The following is a 25252-nucleotide window of genomic DNA, read 5'->3' on the forward strand; positions in this document are numbered from 1 at the left end:
AGTAGAAACTGCTCTTTTTGTGAAATAGAGTATTTCCTTTGAACTTCACCTCCACCCATATTGAATGTTCCCACCCATTGCCTAAAAAGGGATATTGCTTCTTTCTTACACAGAATGCCAATTAGGCATTTTTTCCTTTTGCAAATCTACTAGTTAAATGTAGAATTTAAATAAATCCAAGATGATGTAATCTACAGTCACTGACGTAATAAATGAGAGAATTTATATTTTAAAACATTTCTTATGACTATAGCATTCAGATACACGCAGTCTTACAAACTATAATAAATAATTACACAAAGGAGGACCATTGGAAAGTGCATGCAGGCAAGGATGAGATCATTGCCAAGACGTCAGCAGCCTGCTGTCTGACTCTTCCCCATCTTACCTCATCCATCTCCCCCAGCAGTAACTGCTATCCTGACTTCTCTGGTAATTTCCCTCCTTTGTTTTTAAACTTGACTTTACCACCAATGCCTGCATTCTTAAAAATGAAAATATTTGTTTTAGTGGATTTTAAACTTCATTTAAATGAAACTAAACTTCACATATTTTTTTGCTCAATAGTATGTGGGTGACGTTCATCCTTGTTACTCCATTTAGCTATAGTTGGCTTCATTTGCATTACTTTCTATTCAGTGAATCTTCCACAGTTTCTTGCCATTTTGTCGATGAATCTATTCTAATTTTTGACTTTTGCAAACAGTAACCCTATGAACAATCGTGTGCATGTTTCCTGACACACATGTACAAGAGTTTCTCTAGGGCAGTGGTTCTCAGAGTGTGGGCTGTGAACCCTGTGGTCCCCAAGACTCTTTCATGAGGTCTATGAGGTCAAAATTATTTTTGTAATAATTTAAAAATGTTATTTATTTTTTTACTGTATTGACACTTGCATTGAAGTTGGGAACACAGTGCTGGGTAAAACTATATCCTAACCCACATCAAGGCAGTGGCACCAAATTGTACTGGTAGGCATATTCTTCACTGTCACATGCTCACAGGGAAAAATTACCAGTCTTATTTAAGAATGTCCTCGGTGAAGCAAGTAGAAAATTATTAATTTTATTAAATCTTGTACCTCAAACATGCATCTTATGGATATCTGAGTGACGGAACGGAACCATGTATAAAGAACTTATGGTTCATATCCAAGTGCGTATCAACGTGCCAGAGGCAAAACCCTTGTGTGCTTTTTTTCAGTTATGAATTGCAATAGCTGCTGTTCTTGTGGAATATCATTTTTATTTGAAAGAATGACTGAGGGACAAAATATGGTTATTTGGACTTGGATATTATCAGACATTTTCTCGAAAATGAACAAATTGAGCCTGTCACTTTAAGCAAAACAACTGACCATACTTGCTGCTGGTGATAAAATTTGACCTTTTAATACAAATTAGGATTTTGGCAACCTTGTATCAGTCACTGTGAGCTCGAGAACTTTCCAATACTAAGACCTTTCCAATGAGATCTGTGGTGATATGAAACAGTGTGAAGTTTTTATATTATGTAATGAAATTTTCAATATTTGGAAATCTCTATAACTCATTGAACTGATGTTTTCCAAATGAGTAATGGATGATGTTATAAAATCACGCATAGGTAAAAGAGCCATTCCAAGTTCAAGATAGACCAATAGAACTTACTGTGACAGTGTGAAAAGTTTCATATTCTACAATGCAAGTAACTTTAAAAACCTAGCACTTATGAGTATTGATTTACTTAAAAACAATATCAACAATTATTCAGAAAAGGTATTAAAATACTCCACTTTACAACTACGTATTTCTGTAAGGAAACATTTAAGGAAGAACTATATTCCAGTATTACACAGGTTCTTAGAGATTGTGGAGGAGGAGGGAATACTTCTCAACTGCTTTTATTAGGCAGTCCCGACATGGTTAAAACCAAAAAGAACATTCCAAGAAAAAAATCAAGTCCCCGTAAAAATAAAAATGTACTAACGAAGTTCATTGTTAATACATTGAGAACAGACTTTTATTTAGTAAATGATCCTGGTACAACCTTTCATTTACTTGGAAGAAAATAAAATTGGGTCCTCTCTTCTAAAAACAAAAATAAACAAAAACAAATTCTGGATGTACCTTTAACCTGTAGAGGCCCAGACAAAAAAAGTTTCAAAACAACAAGAATCTTGACATCAGAAGATCTTTCTAACCCAAAAACCTTTCCAAACCCAGAACGTATAAAAGAAATGATAGAAATATTTGACTCAAGTGAAGTAAAGACTTCGTAAGGTAAAAAAAATACAACAAAAGATCAATAGAAAAATAATCGATTTGGGGAAAATATTTGAGACAGACTGTGTCTTAATGTGTACAGCATACCAGGTTTTACTGATTGACAGACAGAAGCGTGGATTAAAATTGTGAAAGGGCATTTCATAGAAGACCAGATTCATAAGGCCCCAAAACATGTGAAAAGGGGCTAACACAGTAGTTTTCAGGGAAATGCAACTTAGAGTAGTAGTGAGATATCTACTCTTGGTGGAAATGTGAATTTGCCTATAACAGAGGGCAAAACCTATTAAGATATAGCCACCATTGAACCGTTGGCATGTCTTTTGAGAATCCACCCTATAGAAATCAAAATTCAAGTGTGTTGGACTCATATATGAGAATGTTTTGCAGTGTTGTTTGAAGTGGAAAAAGACTGAAAATAAAGTGAATATGCATTAAGGAGAATGGTTGAACAAATTTTGTTTTTTCCTCATTAAGGAATAGTTGGTAGCTATTTAAAAGAATGAAAAAAACTGTAGCAGGTGTTTTTAGAGTGATTTCCATGAGATATCGTTTAGAGAGAAAAGCAAGGTGTAGAAAACATATATTTTTGTGTGTGAAACATTCATAATAAAAAAAAATTATATATCGCTAAGGGTATAACAGTTTAAAGAAGGGAATTTACTTAGCTCTCATACAACAGTGCAGGGCATGTCGGGAGTGTGCTGCTCTATGATGTCATCAGGGACCCAGGCTGGTGGGGAACCTCTCCATCCTCAGCACACAGCTTCAGTCTCTGCACCTGAGGTCTCGGTTGCTCACCCATGCCTTATCTTTTAAGCGTGATCCTTCAGAAAGAAAGAGGATGGAGAGAAAGCCACTTCTAAAAGAATATGTCCATCAAAGTTGCCTGCATCATTTCTGTCCCATCATCCCCCTTGACCATACTTACATGTGGAGCAGCCGTCTGCCCAGCCCAAGTTTGGTGGTGTTAGTGAGGCCCCAAAGGAAGAAGAGGAAAATAAATGTCTGGGGATCCGCCTAGTCTGTGCCACAAACCCCCGTACTGGTGCATGCATTTTGCCCCTTTATAGTTATATATGATTCTGTGAGCATGGCGGAAGTTACGAAAATATACTCCGTTGTTAATGTCCGTATTCCATACCCCATGCAGGTGTTGATGGAGGAGAGGGAGAGAATCAAATAAAAAAAGGAAAGGAATACCAAGGAGTACAGAGGAGCTAAACAAAACAAACAAAAACTCAGTATGTAATATGATTATCTCTATGTTTCATGTAAATTGTGTTCATGTATGATGTATGAACAAAATTTTAAAAATTAGAAAAAAGAAAATACCAGCATACACTCTGTATGTTTAAATATCACGTCTTCCCTTAATGTGATGAGTTCCGAGGAGATTAGAAAGTACTGTTTAGGAAGATTTCATACATCTCTAAGCCCCAGTGGTAAGATAACAAGAGAAGGAGACACATTGTTATTTGTGCTATGCTTATAAATAAGCACAATGAATAACAATTGGCATTATGCAATATTACAAATGAACATTTTGAGAGTAGGATACACTGGAGATTTTAATCAGGAAGAATCTTAATCACTGACACCATAATTTCCTCTGACTAGTAACTAATAGAATTCTCTGAAAAGATGATTGTAACAATTAGGTATCTGAGTAAGTAGAGTGATGATTATTTTATAAATCACTTCTTCTGTAATTTGCTGTGATGATTGTTGAGATGTAGAAAGAAAGTGTGACTGAGCAAACACATCATTGGGTTGTGTTGCTGATAATACTTTGGAAGTAGAGATGGTTGACTTCGGTCATGCTTTGACCATGCAGTAGAGATGGTTGGCTTCAGTCATGCTTTGACCTTTTGTGCCTTACAATATAAGGCACACAAAATATTTCAGTGATATTACAATGGCTACATTTTATACATCATTTAAAACTTGTCAAGTTGTAGAGTTATTCTTTGCGTGAAAATAAGTCATGCTGTTTTGTACATTTTGTTCCTTTAGACATGGTTGAGGTAGTCGGTCAACATGAAAGCCTTGAAATAACGTTGAAGGTTGTTCCTTGGTATTTTAAAGTGTGTAGTGATTCCTATCTAAGTAACTTTAATACATTAGTTTCCTTACAAACTCATTAAAGGTTATTATGCTATTTTGTCCCTCTGCTAATTTCAGTTCAAATGTTAAACATAACTTGCATATGGAAAACTAGTAATAGTAAAAAGTAGGATTTTGAATAACAAACCTGCTTCTCTGTAAGAGGGAATGTTGATTGTCTGAGTGAATAGATTGGTAAGTGTTCCTTTAAAAAAACCCTCAATCCAAAATTTGTGAATATTCAGTTGAGTAAAATGACATTGGTAATAGTCCTAAAATCTAATTAGTTACACTGTAAGCAGGATATTTTTAAACCCAAGGAAATACTTTTACATGAAGTAAGTGAGCATTTTCATCAGCTTTATTCATTTGGTAGGAATGTCCAACCTCAGAGCTATTCTTTGAAGGAAATACTTCAGAGAAAATGGGGCCCAGTGGATTTTGTAAATAAAATTTTTTAAGCTCTTTCTAAGCAGAAATTTCAGAAGTTCTCTTTAAAGAAGCTCGTGGGAAAGCCCTCTTCAAAGTGAAGCTGCCCAATTGCAGTGCCTTTGCTTTAGCGGCCGGTTATCCGTAGAACGGCTTGTCACACACTCCCCTTACCCTGTGGGGCTGTCACCATCTCTTGGTGGCTTTTACTTCCTTTTCTAGAAGTAGGTGGTTTAGCCCTGGGGTGGTTCCAGTCATTGTCTGAGTGGACCTTCTGGTCATATTGCCTAGGGACTTGGTCCAGTGAGGTGAGGCTTTCCTCTTCCGTTTATCCCAATGATTCTCACGGTAAAATACTTTTGTTGGGGGCAGATGGCCCAGAGGGATACGTCAGCTCCAAACCAAACCTCTCTGGCATTAGAGGCTTGCTATCAAGGTGAGAGCAAGTCTGCAAGGACTTTAAAATGGGACAGGAGAGCGCTCCCTTTTCTTACACACTGCTTTACGAGGGGCTTCTCTGTTCACACTCCTCGTGGCTCCCTCTGCCTTAGCCCGACACTGAAGATTCTGTCATTGAGGCTCAGTTGTTTCTTCGCCTTTGCCATCCTGGTTCAGTAGGGCTGCAGTTCTAGCTGGGCTTTGGCTGTTGTGTCTGTGCAGAGAGCCTGAATGACAGTGGGGCTCGGCTTAGGAGGACGCCAGGATTTACTGCACTGCCCAGTTTCTAATACTGGAGAATGGTTCCTTCACAAATTTTATCCTGTTTGATGGCTATTAATAGTGGGAGGTGAGGTCGGTACTAGTTACTCCATTACAGCCTGAAGTAGATCTCCCTTCTTCTTAAGTTTGAAATTGATAGCATATATTCTGAGCTCAATTAAGGAAAACTTAAATGTTGTTTGTAATCGAGTTACTTGGAGGTCAAACAAATTAGAAGTGTTATAGTCAGTCTTTCAGTTTCAGTCTTTTGTGTTAAACTAAACTAAGCAAGGCTGTTTAATGTCTTTTCCATACACCTGTGGGTATGTGTATAAAGATGCACACATATGTATAGCTATCTACATTTATAGTTATGTCTATATCCTGTATCCTGTATTGCCTTTATATACTGTACTAGTTAGATTGTTTCCATGTTGTAATCCTGATGATTTATCACGAATCATGTCGTAGAGTATAGGGCAGAAAGATAGAGCTATTCTGTGGTGTCGAGGTCAAGGGAAGAGATACCCTTTTTTTTTTTTTTTAAAGACACCAATTGTACTTGAACATTTGTTATTATTATTATTATTATTTTAAATTTATTTATTTTTGGCTACGTTGGGTCTTCATTTCTGTGCGAGGGCTTTCTCTAGTTGTGGCAAGCGGGGGCCACTCTTCATCGCAGTGCGCGGCCCTCTCACTATCGCGGCCTCTCTTGTTGCGGAGCACAGGCTTCAGACGCGCAGGCTCAGTAATTGTGGCTCACGGGCCTAGTTGCTCCGCGGCATGTGGGATCTTCCCAGACCAGGGCTCGAACCCGTGTCCCCTGCATTAGCAGGCAGCTTCTCAACCACTGCGCCACCAGGGAAGCCCGAGATACTCTTTTTAAGTTAAAAAAAAAAATTTTTTTTAAGGATGTCAGTAGAGAAACTTTCTCTATCATACCACCTTGTGATAACTTGATGTTCACTATCTTAACCAAGTTATTAAACCTTACATTGGCAATATTGGGACAAACCGACCTCCTAATAAGATGGAATGAAAAAGGACGCAGCATCACTTTAGTGTCATTCTTGCCAAAATCTGGTAAGTCTAATCATGAGGAAGCATCAGACAAATCCAAAGTGAGGGACACTCAATAACTGGCTGTACTCTCCAGAAATGTCAAGGTCAAGAAATACAAAGAAAGGCTTTTCCCAGTTAATGGAGATACGTTGATATGACAACTAGTGGCAATGTGTCATCCTGGATTGGATCCTGGATTGTGAAGAAAATAGATATAAATGACATTATTGTGATAACTGATAAACCTCGACTATAGACTGTACATCAGATAATATTATTGTGTTAATGTTACATTTCCTGATTTTGATGACTGCTGTGATTATAAAAGACAGTCTTTGTTTTAAGGAAACATACACTGAAGTCTTTAGGGATGATGTCTCTGGCTTCCTCACAAATGGTTCAGAAAATAATTTGTATTATATATATGTTGATATACGTATAAAATGATAAAGCACATGAAGCAAAATGTAAACAGTTGGTGAATCTGGCTAAAGAGTATACGGGAGCTCCTTGTGCTATTATTGCAACTTTTCTTTAAGTTTAGTATTATACCAAAGTAAAAAGTTAAACCAGAAAAATAGAATTTAGATAGATCTCTTTGGTTACAAGAACAGAGATTCATGAAGCTACCTAAAGTAAACAGGAATACAGAAATTCTTTTGAATTCAAGTAAGGCTCGTCTCATGGAGACCATTGAAGCTGCTTCCTTCCTATTTCAGATGCTGTGTGGCTTCTAGTGTGTGCTGATTTGTGTATTTGCTTTGCTTTCTTCTGTTTCCTGGATTCATCCGCTTTCTCTTGGTTGCTGCCCCTCGAGAACTGGGGTTTGTTCCCCAACGTAGCTGACTGGCTGAGAGCGAGAATCTGAATGCTTCTTCTCTAGCTTGTGGATTCCTGAGGCAGGCGCCAGGCGTCTGTTCCTAACCGGGTCAACCAAGCTTGAGGCAGAGCGGGTGGAGGCGGTGGTGTCGGCCGTGGCCGCACGGTCACGTGGTGTTCAGGGCTGGACCTCGGAACCTGAGGCCTGACATGTTCTCTTGGAGGTGCTGTGGAAGGCTGCAGCAATGAATTGTGACTCCGGCATCTGCCCAGCTTTGTCATGTTGCTTTTTGAGTTAGATTCCTCTACAGTAGACCCCCAGTGCTTCTGTTGAGGATCTTCAGGTGGACATAGATCACCCAGCCCCCTTTTTGCTAAAATGAGGAAGGATTATTGCGTGACTTAGAAGCCAGAGGATGGAAACGTTCAGAATTTCATCCTTTTGCGTAGTAACTGGACCGCTCCCTCCCTGTCTGCCACTCATAACGTTTATTATTTTTTCTTTTAGTTTTATTGAGATATAATTGGCACACAGCACTGTATGAGTGTAAGGCACACAGCATAATGATTCGCCTTACACACATCATGAAACGATGACCACAGTAAGCGTAGTGAACATCTGTCATCTCACAGAGACACGTTAAAGAAACAGAAACATTTGTTTTCCTCCTGTGGGAATGCTTAGGGTTCAGTCTGCCAACAACCTGCATTTGTAGCGCACAGCGGTGTCCGTTCTCTTTGTCGTGCTGCTCACTACATCCCTGACAGCTGTCTGTCTTGTAACTGGGGGTTTGTACCTTTGGACCACCTTCCTCCAGTCCTCCTTCCCCCCACCCCCACCTCTGGTCACCACAAATCTGATCTCTTTTTCTATGAGTTTGTTTGTTTTTGAGGTATAATTGACCCACAACACTATGTGGGTTCCTGGTACACAGCATAGCGATTTGATACTTACATACATTTCAAAGTCATCACCATGGTAAGTCTAGTTACCATCTGTCAGCGTACAAGAATATTACATAACTATTGGTTATATTCCCCACATCATACCTTTCATACCCTTGAGTCACTTATTTGTAACTGAGAGTTTGTACCTCTTAATCTCCTGCACCTATTTCTCTCCTCCCCGGACCCCCTCCCCTCTGGCAGCTGCCTGTTTGTTCTCTGTATATATGACTCTGTTTTGTCATGTTTGTTCATTTGTTTTGATTTTTAGATTCCACATATAAGTGAGATCATAGGGTATTTGTCTTTCTCTGTCTGACTTATTTCACTTAGCATAATACCCTCTAGGTCCATCCATGTTGTCGCAAATGCCATGAATTTATGTTATGTTAGCTTTTGTTTGTAAAATTTCATTTTGATATATTTATTTGATTATGCACATTTATCATTAGTTCAGATTCATTATTTATTTAAAACAGTAATTGAAAAATATGTAATATATTTCAAAAATTTTCAAGAAAATGTTTTGACAGTATGTTTCTAATATTTTAAAAGCAAAATTTCCTGAAGGTTGTAGACTGATTTTTTTTGCATACCTACTTTGTACCAATCATTGTACTGACTATGGTTACTTAAATGATGTCATTGAATATAATTTTCACAACTCACTGAAGTAAGATAATTATCCTTAACTATTAGAAGAGGAAATAGAATCTCAGAATGGTGACTTGCCCAAAGTCACCACAGTTAATGTCTAGTGGGATTAGAATTAGAGTTAAAAATGAGGCCTGTCAGACTCCAATGTACATACTCTTTTAAATAGTAAGGAATCAGGTCAAATACTTTCACATTTAAGATAAATTTTCTGTTGTTCTTCTTAAAACCTGTCACTATTATTCTTTTAATCCTAAGATGCACTCATTATCATTAACAAGTGTTGGTTACATTTTTGCTGGCTTTGCTCAGAACACTGGTGGGTTAGGTGTCAGTCTGAGGAGGCTAGGAGTTGTTGATGGATGCTGGAAGGAGATAAAGTCACTGCCCTGAGGTAGTGGGAGTCTGTAATTCCAGGAGAGAGAAGTGGAAAATCTGTGCATTATCAGTGATATGCCTATATGGACCTTCATTCACAATTGTTATATTTAAGTATATAGGTAAATAAGAGCATTTAGAAATGAGTACGTAGATATGAGAAAAGAAAAAAGTAAAAAGTTGAATAGAGACTTACTCAATTGAAAAATAATAAACAAAGGCTAAAATACCAAGTGGATTTAGCAAAATATCACTTTAAAATGACTGCTTTTTGGCGGTGGAGTGGACTGGGGATCACTGATGAATCTGAGTTCGGTATTTTCACTTTTGCCTGTCAAGTGAGATTTATTCAAAAGACTTTTAATTAGCTTGGAAGTAATCAAAGAATGTAACCAACATATTGGTATATGTAGTATGATTCCTGGACTAGTGGCTATAAGGTAAAGGTGGAAAATGTTACTCTCTTTCATATAGGTAGTTATTTTAATTTGTGTATTTTTGCCAAAGGGAAAAGTAAATTAATCACACCTTTGAAATATTTTCCTTGAAGTTGGACATGAAAACAAAAATGATGGAAGCTAAATATCATGAAGAGAAACTTAAACTGCAACAGAAACATGATGCTGATGTTCAGAAGGTAGGGTATATACAGTTTATTATTTTATTGATATTGAATATTTGAAATATTCTAGGTCTTGCGACCATCCATCCATCCATCCATCCACTTATTTATGTACTTATGGGAGTCTATCTTATAAATGGGATTTGCTAAATTAATATCCTAGCAAAAGTTGGTCTTTAAACTTCACTTGCTAAACAGATGTATTTATGTAAATCCTTATAGTTTACATGACCTTTTAGTTCTTCTTCATCTATTGTTGGAAGGCTGGTCTTCTTATAGTCCTTTACATTCTATCATTACCTTTCATAAAGGCCGAAATAAGACATCAACTGTAAATACTAGAGTTTGTTTTGGTCTAAGATTCTTTGTTTTCTGGCAATTAAAAATTCCTTTCTTTTTATTTATTTATTTATGGGCCGCACCTCGCAGCATGTGGGGTCTTAGTTCCCCGACCGGGGGTCGAACCCACGCCCCCTGCATTGGAAGTGCAGAGTCTTAACCATTGGACCACCAGAGAAGTCCCTAAAATTTCCCCTTTAATTTAAAAAGAAACCCTTGTATTTAGTTCTCTTTGGTATAGACTGCGTGCATTGTAATGCTGGCACTGCCAATGTAGGCTTTTTTTTTTCAGTAGCTCGTTGGGATTTATGCCTTACAATATTTCAATTTGTACTCTGAAGTATAATTTTTCTTCTTAATGAGCACAGCAAAAGTCATCAATTTATAATTATTGTACATTGAATTTGAATTTATAACTATAGTTTAGTATTGATTTTAAAAATGTACTGGTATATAATGTATAATTTTAATATATGATGTATGAATTTGTAACTCATGAAAATTGATCCAGATGGAAACCTGGTGTTGTCTGTTTTGGAACTAAGCCTGTGACCCTGCTTCACAGAGTTAAGTGACAAAGGTGGAGACAGGGAGCTGAGGCCACAGCATCACGTGCCCATGCTTCCGTAGAGCTGAGAGCATGCGAGTATTTAGTCAGGTGCGTGTTTGGCTCACCTTCTTTCAGAGCAACAAGACAGAAACCACTGGCTGAAAATTAGAAAGAGAAAAAATATTGAATCCTTTTCCTTCTCCTTTCCTCTTTTCCATTCAAATTTTAAAGGCAAATATTACTTTCTGCTCTTACTAGTATTTTACTTTACTTTAAATGGTTCAAGAAAAACAGTTCTCTTTCATGGATATGTTAGAGATTCAGTAATATAATTTCAATATAGCATATGTATATGTCCAAATGAAATAGAACCTATTGATGTATAAGATAAATAAATATAGAAATATATTTGGGAAAATCATGGTAATCGAATTTGAAATAGGCTTCTTGGTATGTCTGTTACAAAGCTCTATTCTAAGAAAAACATTTAATAATAGAATCCTTTCCAGGAATTTCTCTTTTAAAATAAATTCTGCATGAAAAAAGAAAGCAGTGCAACTAGTTTGAAATGCCAGGTAAAATATAAATAAAATCCTTGACCTCATGCTAGATTTGGAAAGTATATTTATCAGTTTGTTGCATGTATGCCATTTTCTAAGTGTTAGGAATTGGGAAGTAATAAAATTGAGAGTGTTTTATCTATTTTCATACATTCTTTTCCTTTTTTGCTTCTTTATGGACATTGGGCTCAAACTATCTCCTTTTCTTATTTCTTAGAGGTGGGACTAAAACAATGAAAGGTAAAGTAAAATGCTGGCAATTAAGAAAAAGTTGGTTAGACATTGATGAATAACCTTTTTTAAAAAACTGAATTTGGGTATATAGGAAATACACCTCAACCACAAGAAACGTGGATATTCATACTTCTGCCTCAATTTGGTTTTCTTTTTTCCCTTTGGTTAGCACATTTTTTTTTCTGCTTGCAAACTTTCTTACTCTTTGGTTATTCTCTAGTTTTTTTTTTTTTTTTTTGCGTGTAGATGTACTTAGAAGCATATAATCATAATTAAGTTTATTAAATGATTCATTTAAAAACTTCTGACACAATATAAATTAAGGATGTAAAATATCCATGCAATTTTTGACATATTTTGAGCTGACTTTTTTGATTCCCAATAGCAGAACTAAATATAAAAGAAGCCTATTGCATCGCATGTTCCCATGTGTCTGGGAATTCTTGTTTTGTGCATGAAAGTGATAGAAGAACACTAGTGGGAGGGTTCAGGGATGTGCGTGTCTGCAGATGTTCTGTCCCAGTGTGGTGGGGAGGTGAATTGTACTGTATCAACATATCAAGTTTCTGATGGCTTCTCTCTGCTAGTTTGTGACGGCTTAATCTCTGAAGTATATTTTAGAGGATCACCTAATTTATCATTTACAGTCTCCTTAAGAATTGGGACATGAAAATTCAAAGCAGATAACATTTCTTTTGGTAATCAGTTATTCTAGTGTAGTTAATATTTTGTCAATGCATTAACGTATAATTTTTTCATCTTTTTTGGGAAGCCATTTATGGGATTAGCTGAGATAGACTTGCAAAAATATTGTGCTATTTTTTAAAAAAAATATGTGTTCCATACATAAAACAATATCGTATACTAAAATATTTTAAATTCGTTTGCAGATTTTAGAAAGAAAGAATAATGAAATAGAAGAAGTGAAAACTTTATACAAAAAGAAACAAAATGAAATGGAGGAGACTATTAGAAAACTTGAAAAGAAAGGTGATGTTGTATTGTTACATAAACCTTTTAATAACACTTCCATTTTATTTTAGTGCTTGTATAAAGTAAAATTTTATTTCTGACCTTTTGTAGTATGAGAAGGGAATGTTTATGTGGGTTTCCATCAGTTGATCTGTTGATGTGAGCTTCTATAGGACTTAAGAAAAACTGTGTGTGTGTGTGTGTAGGGGGGTGGGTAGCAATGGTGGTTGGTTTGGTTACAGATTTGGAAGAGTCTGTAACTGTCACTCCTTCTTAATTCTCTCCCTCTTCCCTGGGCTGGAGCTGCCATAGGTCAGTCATAGAATTAGAACTTACTGGCTTTCACAAGGAAGTCTAGAGAAATTACTCCTTTTGGTCTAATAAAATTCATTCCATTAAGTATCTACTTTATGCCTTATAGTATATGCTAGTATTATGATTGACAGAGCAAACATTTAAAAAGTATTCCCCATTTACACTTTCATTATGAAGGAAAAGAAAGCATGTAATCAAGTGTTAAATTGACTATGACTATAGGTTGAAACATTGAAATGCAACAGACAGTCGTTAGGGAGAATGCTGAAAATATTTTGTAAGATTGGATTAGTTGAGAGAAGCGTTCCAGGGACTGGGGTAGGAATGTGATATTGGTAAGTTGTGGAAGGGGTGCTGCAAAACCATGTATCTAGAGTGGGGATCCTATACATTAAGAGACCGACTGAAAAGATTAAGATAGGTGACTTGGTGTGACCTAAGCATGACCTTGAATTTCAGATTTAGAAGTTTCAGGTTTATCCCATAGATGCTGGGGAGTCAGAGAAGATTTTTGAGAGGTGAGGTTTAGGACCTCATATTTTGGGTGGAGTAGTCTGGTAACAGTGGGCGTGTGGAAAACATGGTGAGGCCAATTCCCAGTCTGTTCTAATAATCAGAGGCAGAATGGAGTGAGAGAGAGAGAGAGAGACAGAGAGAGAGGGGGGGGGGAGCGAGAGAGGGAGAGAGAGGCGAGCACCCCACTTATTAGGAAGCTTGGTCTCTGATCCCAGACCTGCTCTTCAGCGTCTGCTGTGTCACATCAGCACGTCTCTGCGCCTCGGCTTACTTGTTATGAAGTGGCGCCATTAGATAAGTAATATATATGAAGTCCCTTCAACTCAAGGATGTTATGCTTCCATGCTTCTGGAATTTTGTGTGTAAGATGATGAGGACCCAGAATATCTGAACGATGGCAGTTGGAGTAGTGAGAATGGGACGGAAGAAGAAAATTTGAAGGGTCTGGTGAATGATAAGAGGTAGGTGATGAGTAAGAGGAAAGTGGAGAGGTTTTCCTTGAGCCGCTCCAAATTCCAGTGGCTATAGAGATATTTAAAATTCATTTCTAGGTTTTCATTTTTCACCCTGATTCAAACCAGGCAGTTTAAACATGCCTAAGGTTTAAAAATATTATTTCCTAAGGCTTTTTGACTTGCAAAGAGGTCTTAGTTTTAATTTTGGAATTGTGAAGCAAAATGTTGTAGATGCTAGACTAATACTAGGTTAACTTGGATTCTTCTTCTTCTCACCTTATTTGTTGCACAGTTGAGAAATAAGAGTGAAAGAAATTTCTATGTAAATGTTTATGAAAATTTTGCTATCTTGAAGTAAGTGAATAAAAATATATTCAGTAAGCTAAGAAAATATTGCATTCAAGCAAATACACAGCTGAATTTATTTTGCCATCCAGATGACATGAATATATTAAACACATTTTCACTTGAATCAATGACAGTTGAAAGCATTTTTAAAAAGAGGATAGAAATTTAAATGATTTATAAGGGAAATCTTTTATATAATTTAAAGCGTATTTTGTTTTAGTCACACAAACTTTGGCAGCGATTTTAGTGTGTCCAGCAGCAGCATGTTGTAATGACGGCCCTTCATCTATGCACTCAGTACACATAGTTGGGAGTACTTGCCTCTGCGCCACTCTTTTGCTCTGTAGATAAAAAGTTGAAATATCTTTCTCCTCAGGAAATAAGCAAGTAAACTACTATAACACATAATGTAATAAGTGACTTAGAGGAGAAATCTATGAGGTTCACTGGGAATAAAGAGGAGCTTCTCTCTGCCCCTGCAAGAGGAGGAGCCTGGTTGGTGAACGGTCCATAAAGAGGCGCGACTTGGGCTGAGACTAGCGATGCGCAGTGTTGCAGCAGGGAAGGCTGGGGCATGCCAGGTAGATCAGTGATCACATTTGGGCCGTGATGCAGGAGCGGACATGGCCTCAGGGATCTGCAGATAGGCCGGTACGTTCATGAGTTTAAACATATGGAAGTGGCAAAAGATGTGGCCAGAAAGCAGCCAGATCACGAGGAGCTGATCTCCACGTCAGAGGCTTTTGGCCGTCGTCTTGTGGGCGGGGGGGGGGGAGCTGCGGGGTGATTTTGAGTCTGCGGGTGGCGTTACAGGGTCTGCACTGTAGAAGGACCTCTTCACAGCAGTGGAGGATCCACTGGAGGGGAATGATGCCGAGGCCAGCACACTGTTCACATTGTCGGGGGAGTGAGTAACGGGGGATTCAGCCAAGGCTGTGGTGGTGGAAGTGGAGAAGAAGAGAGGAAAGAGTACGAGAGAGTTTAGGGCAGAGAACGGATAAGACTTGGAGGGAAACGGAATGATCTGTTAACTGGTGCGCTATGTTTTTATTATCATCAGACTCTTAACGTGGTAGCTAGAATTGGTTTAACTATGTTTTCATCCTTTTTGACAGTTCAGACCCTCATACGTGAATGTCAAGTTATTAGAGAGACCAAAGATAACCAGATTGCAGAGTTAAAAAAGATATGTGAACAAAGTACAGAATCTCTGAATAATGATTGGGAAAAAAAGGTAAGCTACATAAAATAACATAGTTTTGGAAAAATATAAAGGGTTATACTTTAACGGAACAAATTTAATTATAAAAATAATGGGTGTTCACAAAATATACAGAAATGTTTGAAAAAATAAAAATAACTTAATATTCTAGACTAACTAGAAATAGCTGTTCGTGTTTTGGTATATTTTTTCTGGAAGTTTAATGGTTTATAAACTAGTTTTCATTTAGAAAGGTTACTTTTAAGAATTCTTGAATTTAATTAAGGTTCTGAATTTTTTGTCAGAGCCAGTAGATTTTAAGCAAAATTAGCAGGGATGTAACAGCAGGTAGTTTTTGGAAGTTAAACTGTTTAAACTTTGGATGTAGGCCCTGGATCATTTCTTTTCTGGAATCTCAGGTAACACAATATTTGTAGCATAAATTTGTTTTTGATGTAAACAAAAATCAGTAGTGGATGGCTTATTCTTGGAGGAGCATTTAATTCCGAAAAATATTTTCATAAAATTCAGCAGCGCCAAGAGTAATGTAAAAAATGCTCATGATGAACGAGTCTTACATAGTCATGTGTAGGACTTTTCATTAGGAGCCCTTAGCCATCAGTCGACATCACAGTATGTATGTAAGAGGAAAGAAGTATGTTACTTCTTTTGAGGAGCTCTGTGATAAAGATCTGCAGTTAACTCCTCCTCCGGATAGTCCCCGATTAATCTGGGTTCAGTCTGTTTTCCTGAGAGCTCTGATGCCTCCCCAGGCAGCCACAGGTCTGATCTGTCCTGGCTGTGGCAGCTTCAGTGCCAGCCTGGGAAGGGCCCGTGTTCAGAGGGGCAGGCTTAGCTCTTTTCTAGTTGCATTTTCATTTGAGTGGTTTTATCTCTTCTATGAATTTGGCATATTTTTCTGCTTGCATCAGGTCCATTGTGTTCATAGTAGCCCCTGACTCCCTTTCCCCTAGTTCCTTCTTCCCCAGTTTAAGTTGTCTGGTGTTTGCAGAGAAGAGTCTCTGTCTCCTGCCGTGCGCAAGGGTACGTTTTATGGTTTCAGCTGGACTAGCAGCTCTTTCTTAAAGTTACACGGTGATTAGTGGATGTGAAACACCGCGAATGTGGTAAAAGGTCTGTTTTGTGAAGTACAGTTGCATGTAAATCTGGGCAGAGATGAGTGCCTGGCGCAAGCAGCGTAGGTGCCAAAAATGAATAAGCAGAAGATAGATGTACATTGTGATTTATGTGGTCAGCCATTCAGAAAATGTGGAGTATCTGTACCGCCAAGGTGAGGTGAGGTGAGGTGATGTGTGTATGTGTGTGTGTGTATGTATGTGTGTGTGTACTCCCTCGCAGAAATCTCCATCCTACATTTCTCACTTTAAGGCCCAGGTATCCAACTACCTAGTTAAGATCTCTCCTTTTTAGCTTTTTTAGAGTTATCCTATGATTGACGCAGCAATGCCTTTCCTACCTACATACCCAAGAGAAATGAAAACACGTGTCTGCACAAAAAGTTATACATGAATGTTCATAGCAGTATTATTCATATGAAAACCAAAAAGTAGAAATCAACTGCTGAGTGGATACATAAAATGTAGTATATTAATACAATGGAATATTGCTGGGCAGGGGACAGGTATGAAGGACTGGTACACGCTACACCATGGGTGAGCCTTGAAAACATCATGCTAAGTGAAAAAAGCCAGTTATAAAAGACCAATTCTATGACTCAGTTTGTTATTAAATGTCCAGAATAGGCAAATCTATAGAGACGGAGAGACGAGGGCCATGATAGCTAAAGAGCACAGGTGTTCTTTTGGGGTGATAAAATTGATTTTGGTGATGGTTGCGTAAGTCTGTGAACATACAAAAAACCCTTGAACTGTCTGATTTAAGTTGGTGCTCCGTATGGTATGTGAATAAAGCTGCTAACGTTAATAAAGCTGTTGAAAAAAGATGGGTCTCTCCTTGACCTAAATTCCATCATTCTCCCCAGACTCCCTCTTCTTCCTCTGTTGCCGAAGCAGCCCCCTCCTAAGGCTCCCCTTCTCCCTGTTCCCGGTGGCGGTGGCGTCTGCTCGGCTGCTGCACACTCTTCTTTTGCCTCACCTCTCACGCCTGGTCACTCGTGCTTCTGTTCTGTTTGTTGTGATTTATTCGCATTGTCCCTCCCCTAGGTCTGGAGACCGTGTCTCTGGCCTCCGTCGCTGTAACTGGACCCTTGGCACCTCCTCAGTCCGTGCCCCATGACACAGCCATGTTGACGGTCTTTCTGCAACACAGATCTGGTGTTCCTCGTCACCGTGAATCACCCCAGGGGTTCCCAACGGCCCTTAGGTTTCGAGGCTCTGCGTGACTGAGACGCTGGCCACCGTTGAAGCCTCCTCCTTTGTCGCAGCCCTGCTCCCCTCCTTACACTTCGCTACTAGCTGCACAAAGCTTTGCCAGTTACCTGGCTCTACCATGCTGTTTCTAATCTATGGGCCTTTTTAAAAATTGAGTTACGACTCATATGCCATAAAATCTTCCCTCTTAGAGTGTACAGTTGAGTGGTTTTCAGTCTGTTCATGAGGTCCTGCCACCATCACCGCTGTATGGTTTCCAGGGCATTCCTGTCAGCCCAGAAGATACCTGGTACCCGCTGTCACTCTCTTCCCACGCTCCCTTCCTCTACCCTCTGCAACCACTCATCCACTTTCTGTCTCCACACTTTGGCCTATAAAATCATGCAATACATGGCATTTTGTTACTGGCTTCTTTCACTTATCATAATGTTTTTAAGTTTCCTCCATGTTTTAGCATGAATCAGTAGTTCAATCCGTATTATGGTCAAATAATATTCCATTTTGTTGATGTACCACGTGTCACCAGTTGGTGGACATTTGATTCCACTTTCTGGATAATAATGCTTTTATGAAAATTTGTGTACAAGTTTTTGTGTGGACCTGTGTTTTCATTTGTCTTGGCTATTGAAGAGGGAGAAGCACGGCCTGCATTTTCCTTTCCTCACCCCTCATAGCACTTCTGATGCCAAATGTGTGGGCTTTGCACACATCAAGTAATTCCCTTTGACGCCAGTTGGATGTCCTATAATCCATTAAATTTGACACTGTTTACCTAGAATCAGTATCACATCCCACAAGTTAAGGTCTCAGTCCCACAAGAGTGCGCCCACGTCAGCGTCAATCGAAAGTCCCAGGTTGTTGCCTGTACGTCTGACCAAGCGGCTGTAAGTAGTAGTTCTCACCACTTCCTCCCTGGATTCCATGATTTGCTGGAATGGCTCACAGAACGTAGGGAAGCGCTCACTGACATTCTACCATTTAACCATTTTATTGTAAGGGATATAAGAGATGCAGGTGAGCAGCCAGGTGAAGAGATGCACAGGGCCAAGTATGTGGGAAGGAGCGCAGAGCTTCCCGCCCCCTCCTGGCACACTGCTGTCCCGGCACCAGCTGTTCACCCACCTGGAGGCTCTCCAAACACTGTACTTTTGGGATTTTTATGGAGGCTTTATTATATGGGGATGATTGACCATAAATGTAATCTTCAGCCCCTCTCCCCTTCCTGGAGGATGGGGGCGCACTGAAAGTTCCCGGCTTCTGATCATGGATGGCTTGGTCTTTTGGGTGACCAGCCCCCATCCTGGAGCTGCCCAGGAGCCCACCCAGTCACCCAGGAAATCCCAAGGGATATAGGACCTCAGAGCCAGGAATTGCAGGCAGAGACCTATATATAATATATATATATATATATATATATATATATATATATATATATATATATATATATATATATATATTTCTGTTATATCACAGGTATATAATTAAGAGTGGAATTTCTGGGTTATGTGCTAATTCTGTGTTTAACATTTCAAGGAATTCCCATACTGTTTTCCAAAGTGGCTACACCATTAACCTGTTGGCTTTTACGATACCTTTTCTTCTATTTGGACAGATTCCTGGTTCCTCTGGGCCTCCTCTGGCGTGAGGCAAGTACGTGGTCAAATGTCCAGGTTATAGACCAATCTGTAGGATACTGAGAGGGCCTTTGCAGCCCCTGAACCTGTTGCCAAACCCTGGCTAAAATATCTCCTTGTGGGTTTATAGATCCCCTTATTGTCAGGGCCACGATGGCATCCTATGGCTTAGCAAGGTTTGTACTTTAGAACATACCTAATAATATTTGCTGCTTAAGCAGTTTATGCCTCAGGGGAATGTTTGCCCTCTAAAGGCTCCCGGGCCGAGTGACCTGGACTCCAGTTCATTGCTAGGCTTGGGGCAGCTCTCGGTGACGCATTTGCTTGATATATGGTAGATGCTAATAAAACGTGTTGGACGGATGCAGTCAAAATTCGCTCTGCAGTTAGTTGGTTAAGTCCATGATGTGAGACCTGCGGGTGCGGAGGGCCGACCGTATTCTTTGGACGACACCATTTATGTTGGGGCCTGAGCACCGCGGATGGTCCAGAACAGACACCCGGTGGCTGCCCAGGGCTGACGGAGCGCGCGATTAGTCCCCAGTCAGACCGCTAGGCCAAGTGCGCCTGTCCCCTCCTCAAACGGCTAAGCAAGTTCTAGCATACTGTGCTCTGGCTGCGCTCACCCTGTGGGTTCCGCTCTAAACTCCCGGGTGAGCTTTAAAGGGCTCAGGCTGGCTGCAGACGCGCCCCAGGGGCAGCAGGCACCGGCCTGAGAAAGCGACGGCGGTGCCCCCGAGAAGGCGCCGCACTCATGGGCCCCTGTGCACAGCAGGGGTTTGACGTTCAGGCGGCGTGTGGCGTGGGACGTTTGGGGGACCACACACGTGAAGAAACCACCGCGACCTTCCAAGTGACTCCTTTACACCCTTTATCAGTGTTGCTGTGCACGTCGGTCAGCAGCTGCGAAGCAGCTCTGAGGTGCAGGCGCTGTGGGCTTGGCTGCAGTCCCGTGCCAGACAAGTGACTGACTTCTGAAGACCAGACATGACACCGGTTTAAAACGTATACCTTGGCAAAGAAATATACCATATCAGTGATTTGGGAGACCACTCACAAATAGTCAAAATTGCATTTGTTAAATTTGTGAAACCCCAGGATCTTCTGTATGGCTGTTACGGAGCCATCCTTGCTCTTCCCGTTCAGCCAGAAACTAGAAGGAAAGCTCCTGGGACCCTTCCCACTAACAGGCGGCGTTATGGCCGGTCTTCTCCTCTCGTTTCCACCACCTCTCAGGGGTTTCCCTGTCCCTCCAGTACCTTCCTAGTCAAATAAGGTCTCTGTGCACGTGTCATACCCTTGTCTGTCTCGCCTACTCATGAATGGGAAGTAAAGGGTATCTTTTAGACTATTTTGGGCTCCTGCCCCCCACCCAACCTTGAATGAGTCTGGGATTGGATGCAGAGGAGAGGAATTAGATTCTGAATTCCCCTCCCGTGAAAAATAAGTGAACAAACGCCCACAAGTCTGGGAGCACAGGTGTTCAACTCCCTTTGGAACCTGTCCTTTGAACTTTGGTTTCCTTACCTCAGTTACATCGATATTTTAGAGTTTCATCCGTTTAAACATGTATACATAATCTTCATAAAAAAAGATCAGTATGCATGAGGACATAGAGTTCTCCCTAGAGAACTCTCTTTGATTTATAAATACCATCTTTGTGTGCACTTTTGTATAGGTTATGGGATGGATAAAAATAGTTTCTCATTGGGGGTTAGGGTGAAGGATAAAGCTTTTTTTTTTTTTTTTTGTCAAATGAATATGCACATAAACATAAGTATTCTGGTAAGTGAAAAAAAAAAGGATAAAGCATTTTTAACATTACTCTTGTGCAAAATTTCATGCAAATAAGATGAAAATACAGACAGTGAGATAATATTCCTAAACAATAACAGTATTATAAATATTTCTGTTTTCTGATTTCAGGCTAATACTAGTGTTGTTTAGCTGACGCATTGTATTATCTGTCTGATTTATGTACTGTTTTTACCTGAGGCGGATAATTCCCTTTAATATTTGTTTATCCATTACAATTTTCAGTTCAGGAAAGTAAACAAAAAATTGTTTCTTAATCATGCTCTTTACCTGATATCTTTACTTTGAATGTTTGTTTATGAGTTTTATATCTTTTGTTGTTCAGGTCACTATATAAATAAATAGAGAAATATAGGAAAACATTTTTTTCTGAATTGCAAAATAGCCTATTCTATAATAGTAGTGAAAGAGTCAGTTTTTGATTTCACCATGTAGCTCCACAATGCTGTAGCAGAAATGGAAAAGGAAAAGTTTGAACTTCAGAGGCGGCACACTGAAAACATTCAAGAACTGCTAGAGGACACAAACGCACGTCTGCACAAAATGGAGGGCGAATACATGGCCCAGACACAGTCCACAGTAAGTGTTTTTTCTTCTTTTCTTGTCGCGTTTATAAACTGTCCTCTTCATCTGCATGTCCCCATGCTTGCAGGATGTGTGCAGTGCATAAATAAGTATGTTACAGAATTAAAAGAAAACATCTCACCTTCCCACTCGACACGGGTTTATGTGCGACAGTGGACGGTCTCTTGAAGTTTGCCGTGGGATTTCACTCTGGATTGTTTGATGCCACTGTTTTTTTTAAACCCCCAGAAGCCTTAACAAATCTTTCTTCTTGTTTTCTTCACTGACTTTCAACCTAGAGATAATTTCTTTTCTTTCTTTATTTCTGTTTTATTGTTTGTTTCAGTCTTTTTAACTGAAGACTTGATTGTTTTTCTGAAAACGTCTAGTGTGCTAGATGCTAGTGTGAAGACAGTCAAATTGGAGATAGGAGTAGTGTGAGCGATCGAAGACAGGTCTTCTTAGTAGATTTGTCTTGACCGAGGAGCCAGACACGGATACCACATGGGTAAGCCCCAGAGTCCCCTTCCGAAAAGGATGCAGAGGGAGGGCACTGTAGTGCACAGCAGGAGACAGTAACTTTCTCCAAGGGAAGACGGGGAACCCCTGAGAGCCCCCTCAGTGAGCACTGCTTGCAGAGGGTAGGTCTGAGGGTGTGAATGTTGTCAGCCTTTAGAAGCTCAGCTGACTTCCTGAGATACAGAAGCCTGGGCAGGTGGCCTGAGGGGCCCCTGGGCCAGGACTCCTCACGTCTGGGGCAAGTGCACCTTGTCAGTCTTGTTTCTGATACATGATACGGCTTTGTGGCGTATGGAGCCCTGTATCCTTCCCTGACCACTTAGCTCACCCAGGCCAGCCTGGCTTGGTCCAAAGTGCTTCCTTGAATTTAAAGCTGTGGAATTTGAGCAAGAGTCCATTACCCGGGCATGTCTTGGAGACCCTAGACCAGCTGAAGGGCCTATCTCAGAGGGTTAAAGAAATGGGATGCAGGATCCACAGTGATTTGGAGCCTGGGCTTTCGGTCTTGGGCTCAAATCCCAGATCCTTAAAACCTTGAGTACCATGCGAGCTCTTCAAATGTTTAGTTTCCTCATCTGTCAGATAGGGTAACAGTAGTAGTAAAGTGTAACATATGTCGTTGAAAGTATTAAATAAATTAATATACATAAGTTATTTAATAAGTGCTCAATAGATAATTGTTAATGTCTTTGAAAATGTAACATACAAGAAAAGTAATCAAGAGAGCCATATACATGAGAAAGTACTCAATTCAAGAAGCTAATCGATGTTTGCTTGAAGATGGCAGGTTGAACTTGGTGTTGGCCTCCATTCCCTCCCACAAAAATGGTAGTAAAGGGATAAAGAAAAAGGCGTAACCAGAAGGACAAAGAGAGTGTGAGAGCGATACAGTTCTGGAGTTGGAAAGGCGATGGATGAGCTGACCCAGCCGGTTCAAGAGAGCAGGACCCTACCTCGGCACTGGGGAGTCTAAGAAGCAAACCGAGTTACACGTGGACCTTCCAGGGGCTCAGGACCTGTTGTACTGCTCGCCTCTGGAAGACGGGGTGCATGTGCTGCTTCAGCACGTGGAGAGCTGGGTGGTTTAAGACGCAGCTAGATGTGGGACTGGGGCGAGGAACACAAGCCGGCTTGTTATACCATTCCTCCTGCTTTTGCACGTTTGAAATGTCCCACAGCAAAACTTTTTTAATGATACAATTAACAGCAAAAACCAGCCAGCTCTTTACATCCTCTCCCCGACATCCTGCTTCTCACCCACCTCAGCGGAAGACAGGAGGTTACCCTCCGGAGGGAACGGCAGCCCCTGGATTGGGACACGGGGGCACAGCTGGGATTTCTTAGCGCAGCAGCTCTCGGTGTGCAGAGAGTGCGTCCTTGGGGGGGCCCGTGAGGGGCCAGGTTGTAACCCTCTCCCCACTTCCCACCACAGAGAAAGCAGCAAAAAATCAGGTCACTTGCTATAAGGGGAAAAATGCTGAGCTGTCCTCAGGTGTCTTCACCTCAGCATTCCATTCCAGAAGACAGTGGAGCAGCACCAAGAGAGAAACTGAGAAAACGCGTGTGGGCTAGGACGGTTTTCAAGTGAGGGACACAAGCAGTTTCAAACATCAGCAGATATCTTTGATTTTGTATGTGTTAAATGTCACTCCAGTGTCTCTAGGTATGAGTATTGGGGGCATTATTTGAGCCCTTCAAATTTGTGTTTTTTCATTTTTCTTTAACTCTGAGAAATTTATATACATTATTCCTTCAAAGAGATCTATCCTTCCTACTCCTTGGGTCTTATTTTTTTTTTTATAAGTAATTTAAATTTATTTATTCTGTATTTATTTATGGCTGTGTTGGGTCTTCGTTTCTGTGCGAGGGCTCTCTCCAGTTGCGGCGAGCGGGGGCCGCTCTTCACCGCGGTGCGCGGGCCTCTCACCGTCGCGGCCTCTCCCGTTGCGGAGCACAGGCTCCAGACGCGCAGGCTCAGTAACTGTGGCTCACGGGCCCAGTTGCTCCGCGGCATGTGGGATCCCCCCAGACCAGGGCTCGAACCCGTGTCCCCTGCACTGGCAGGCGGATTCTCAACCACTGCGCCACCAGGGAAGCCCTTGGGTCTTATTTTATGTTTTCTATCTCCTTGTATTTTCTTCCTATCCTCTGCTCCTAGGATAGTTTCCCATTCTGATCTTATTCTTACCAATTAATTTTTTAGTAGATTTCCTTCTGCTGTATTTATTTTATTGTTTCTAATTGTATCTGTTACACCTTTTATTTCAATTATTATTTTTTTCATATCCGATATTTTAATTTGGTTTCTCTTTCTCCCCTCTTCCTCCTTTTTCTTCTTCAGGAATTTCCTGTTTTTCACATTGTTAATATATTCTTTATCTTCTTAAATATACTTATTAGGCTTATTTGAAATTCTCGGTCCATCTGTTTAATTATTTGCCTTCAGAATATTATGTATTACATATTACTACATTGTGTATGTATTATAAATTATAGTTGCTGTATATTATTTATATATACATGTATTGCTGGCTTTCTTTCATAGTTGTCTGAAGGTGTCTAATTATTTTGTACCGTGAGCTCATGTCCTTTGGGTTTATCCATTATTCTAAGGTGTATTGGGGAAAAGCTGGAAGACCAGATCCTTGTGCGGATCAGTTATACTTTAAATAGTGAGGAGGAGGTGACCCTCAGGGCAGAGAGCCCCAGAAAGCATGGGACCACTGCTCAACTCTCCTTGGCAACTTCCCATTTGTAACACACAAACCTCTTTAACCCTAAGGAAAATGCAACTTTGGAGGGAGGGCATCTCCCTAGATTGTAGTATATCAGCCCTCAGGCTTTGGAGAGAGAGATGATCTTTTGATGAAAGAAGGTCTTATTTTTAACTTAGTCAGA

The 25252-nt window shown here is 40.1% G+C and overlaps 1 protein-coding gene across 13 annotated transcripts in view; it reads left to right on the top strand.

Annotated features, from left to right (window-relative positions):
- Positions 1–25252, top strand: part of CEP112 (centrosomal protein 112) — a 414548-nt gene that overhangs the window by 59031 nt on the left and 330265 nt on the right. For all 13 annotated transcript variants that reach the window (XM_068530225.1, XM_068530226.1, XM_068530227.1 and 10 more), the window contains 4 exons: positions 9910–9996; positions 12555–12654; positions 15386–15504; positions 21707–21850. In XM_068530225.1, coding sequence (XP_068386326.1) covers positions 9910–9996; positions 12555–12654; positions 15386–15504; positions 21707–21850 — 450 coding nt within the window. The remainder of the gene's footprint in view (positions 1–9909; positions 9997–12554; positions 12655–15385; positions 15505–21706; positions 21851–25252) is intronic.

Source organism: Eschrichtius robustus, chromosome 20, assembly GCF_028021215.1.
Source record: "Eschrichtius robustus isolate mEscRob2 chromosome 20, mEscRob2.pri, whole genome shotgun sequence".
NCBI classification, from domain to species: Eukaryota; Metazoa; Chordata; class Mammalia; order Artiodactyla; family Eschrichtiidae; genus Eschrichtius; species Eschrichtius robustus.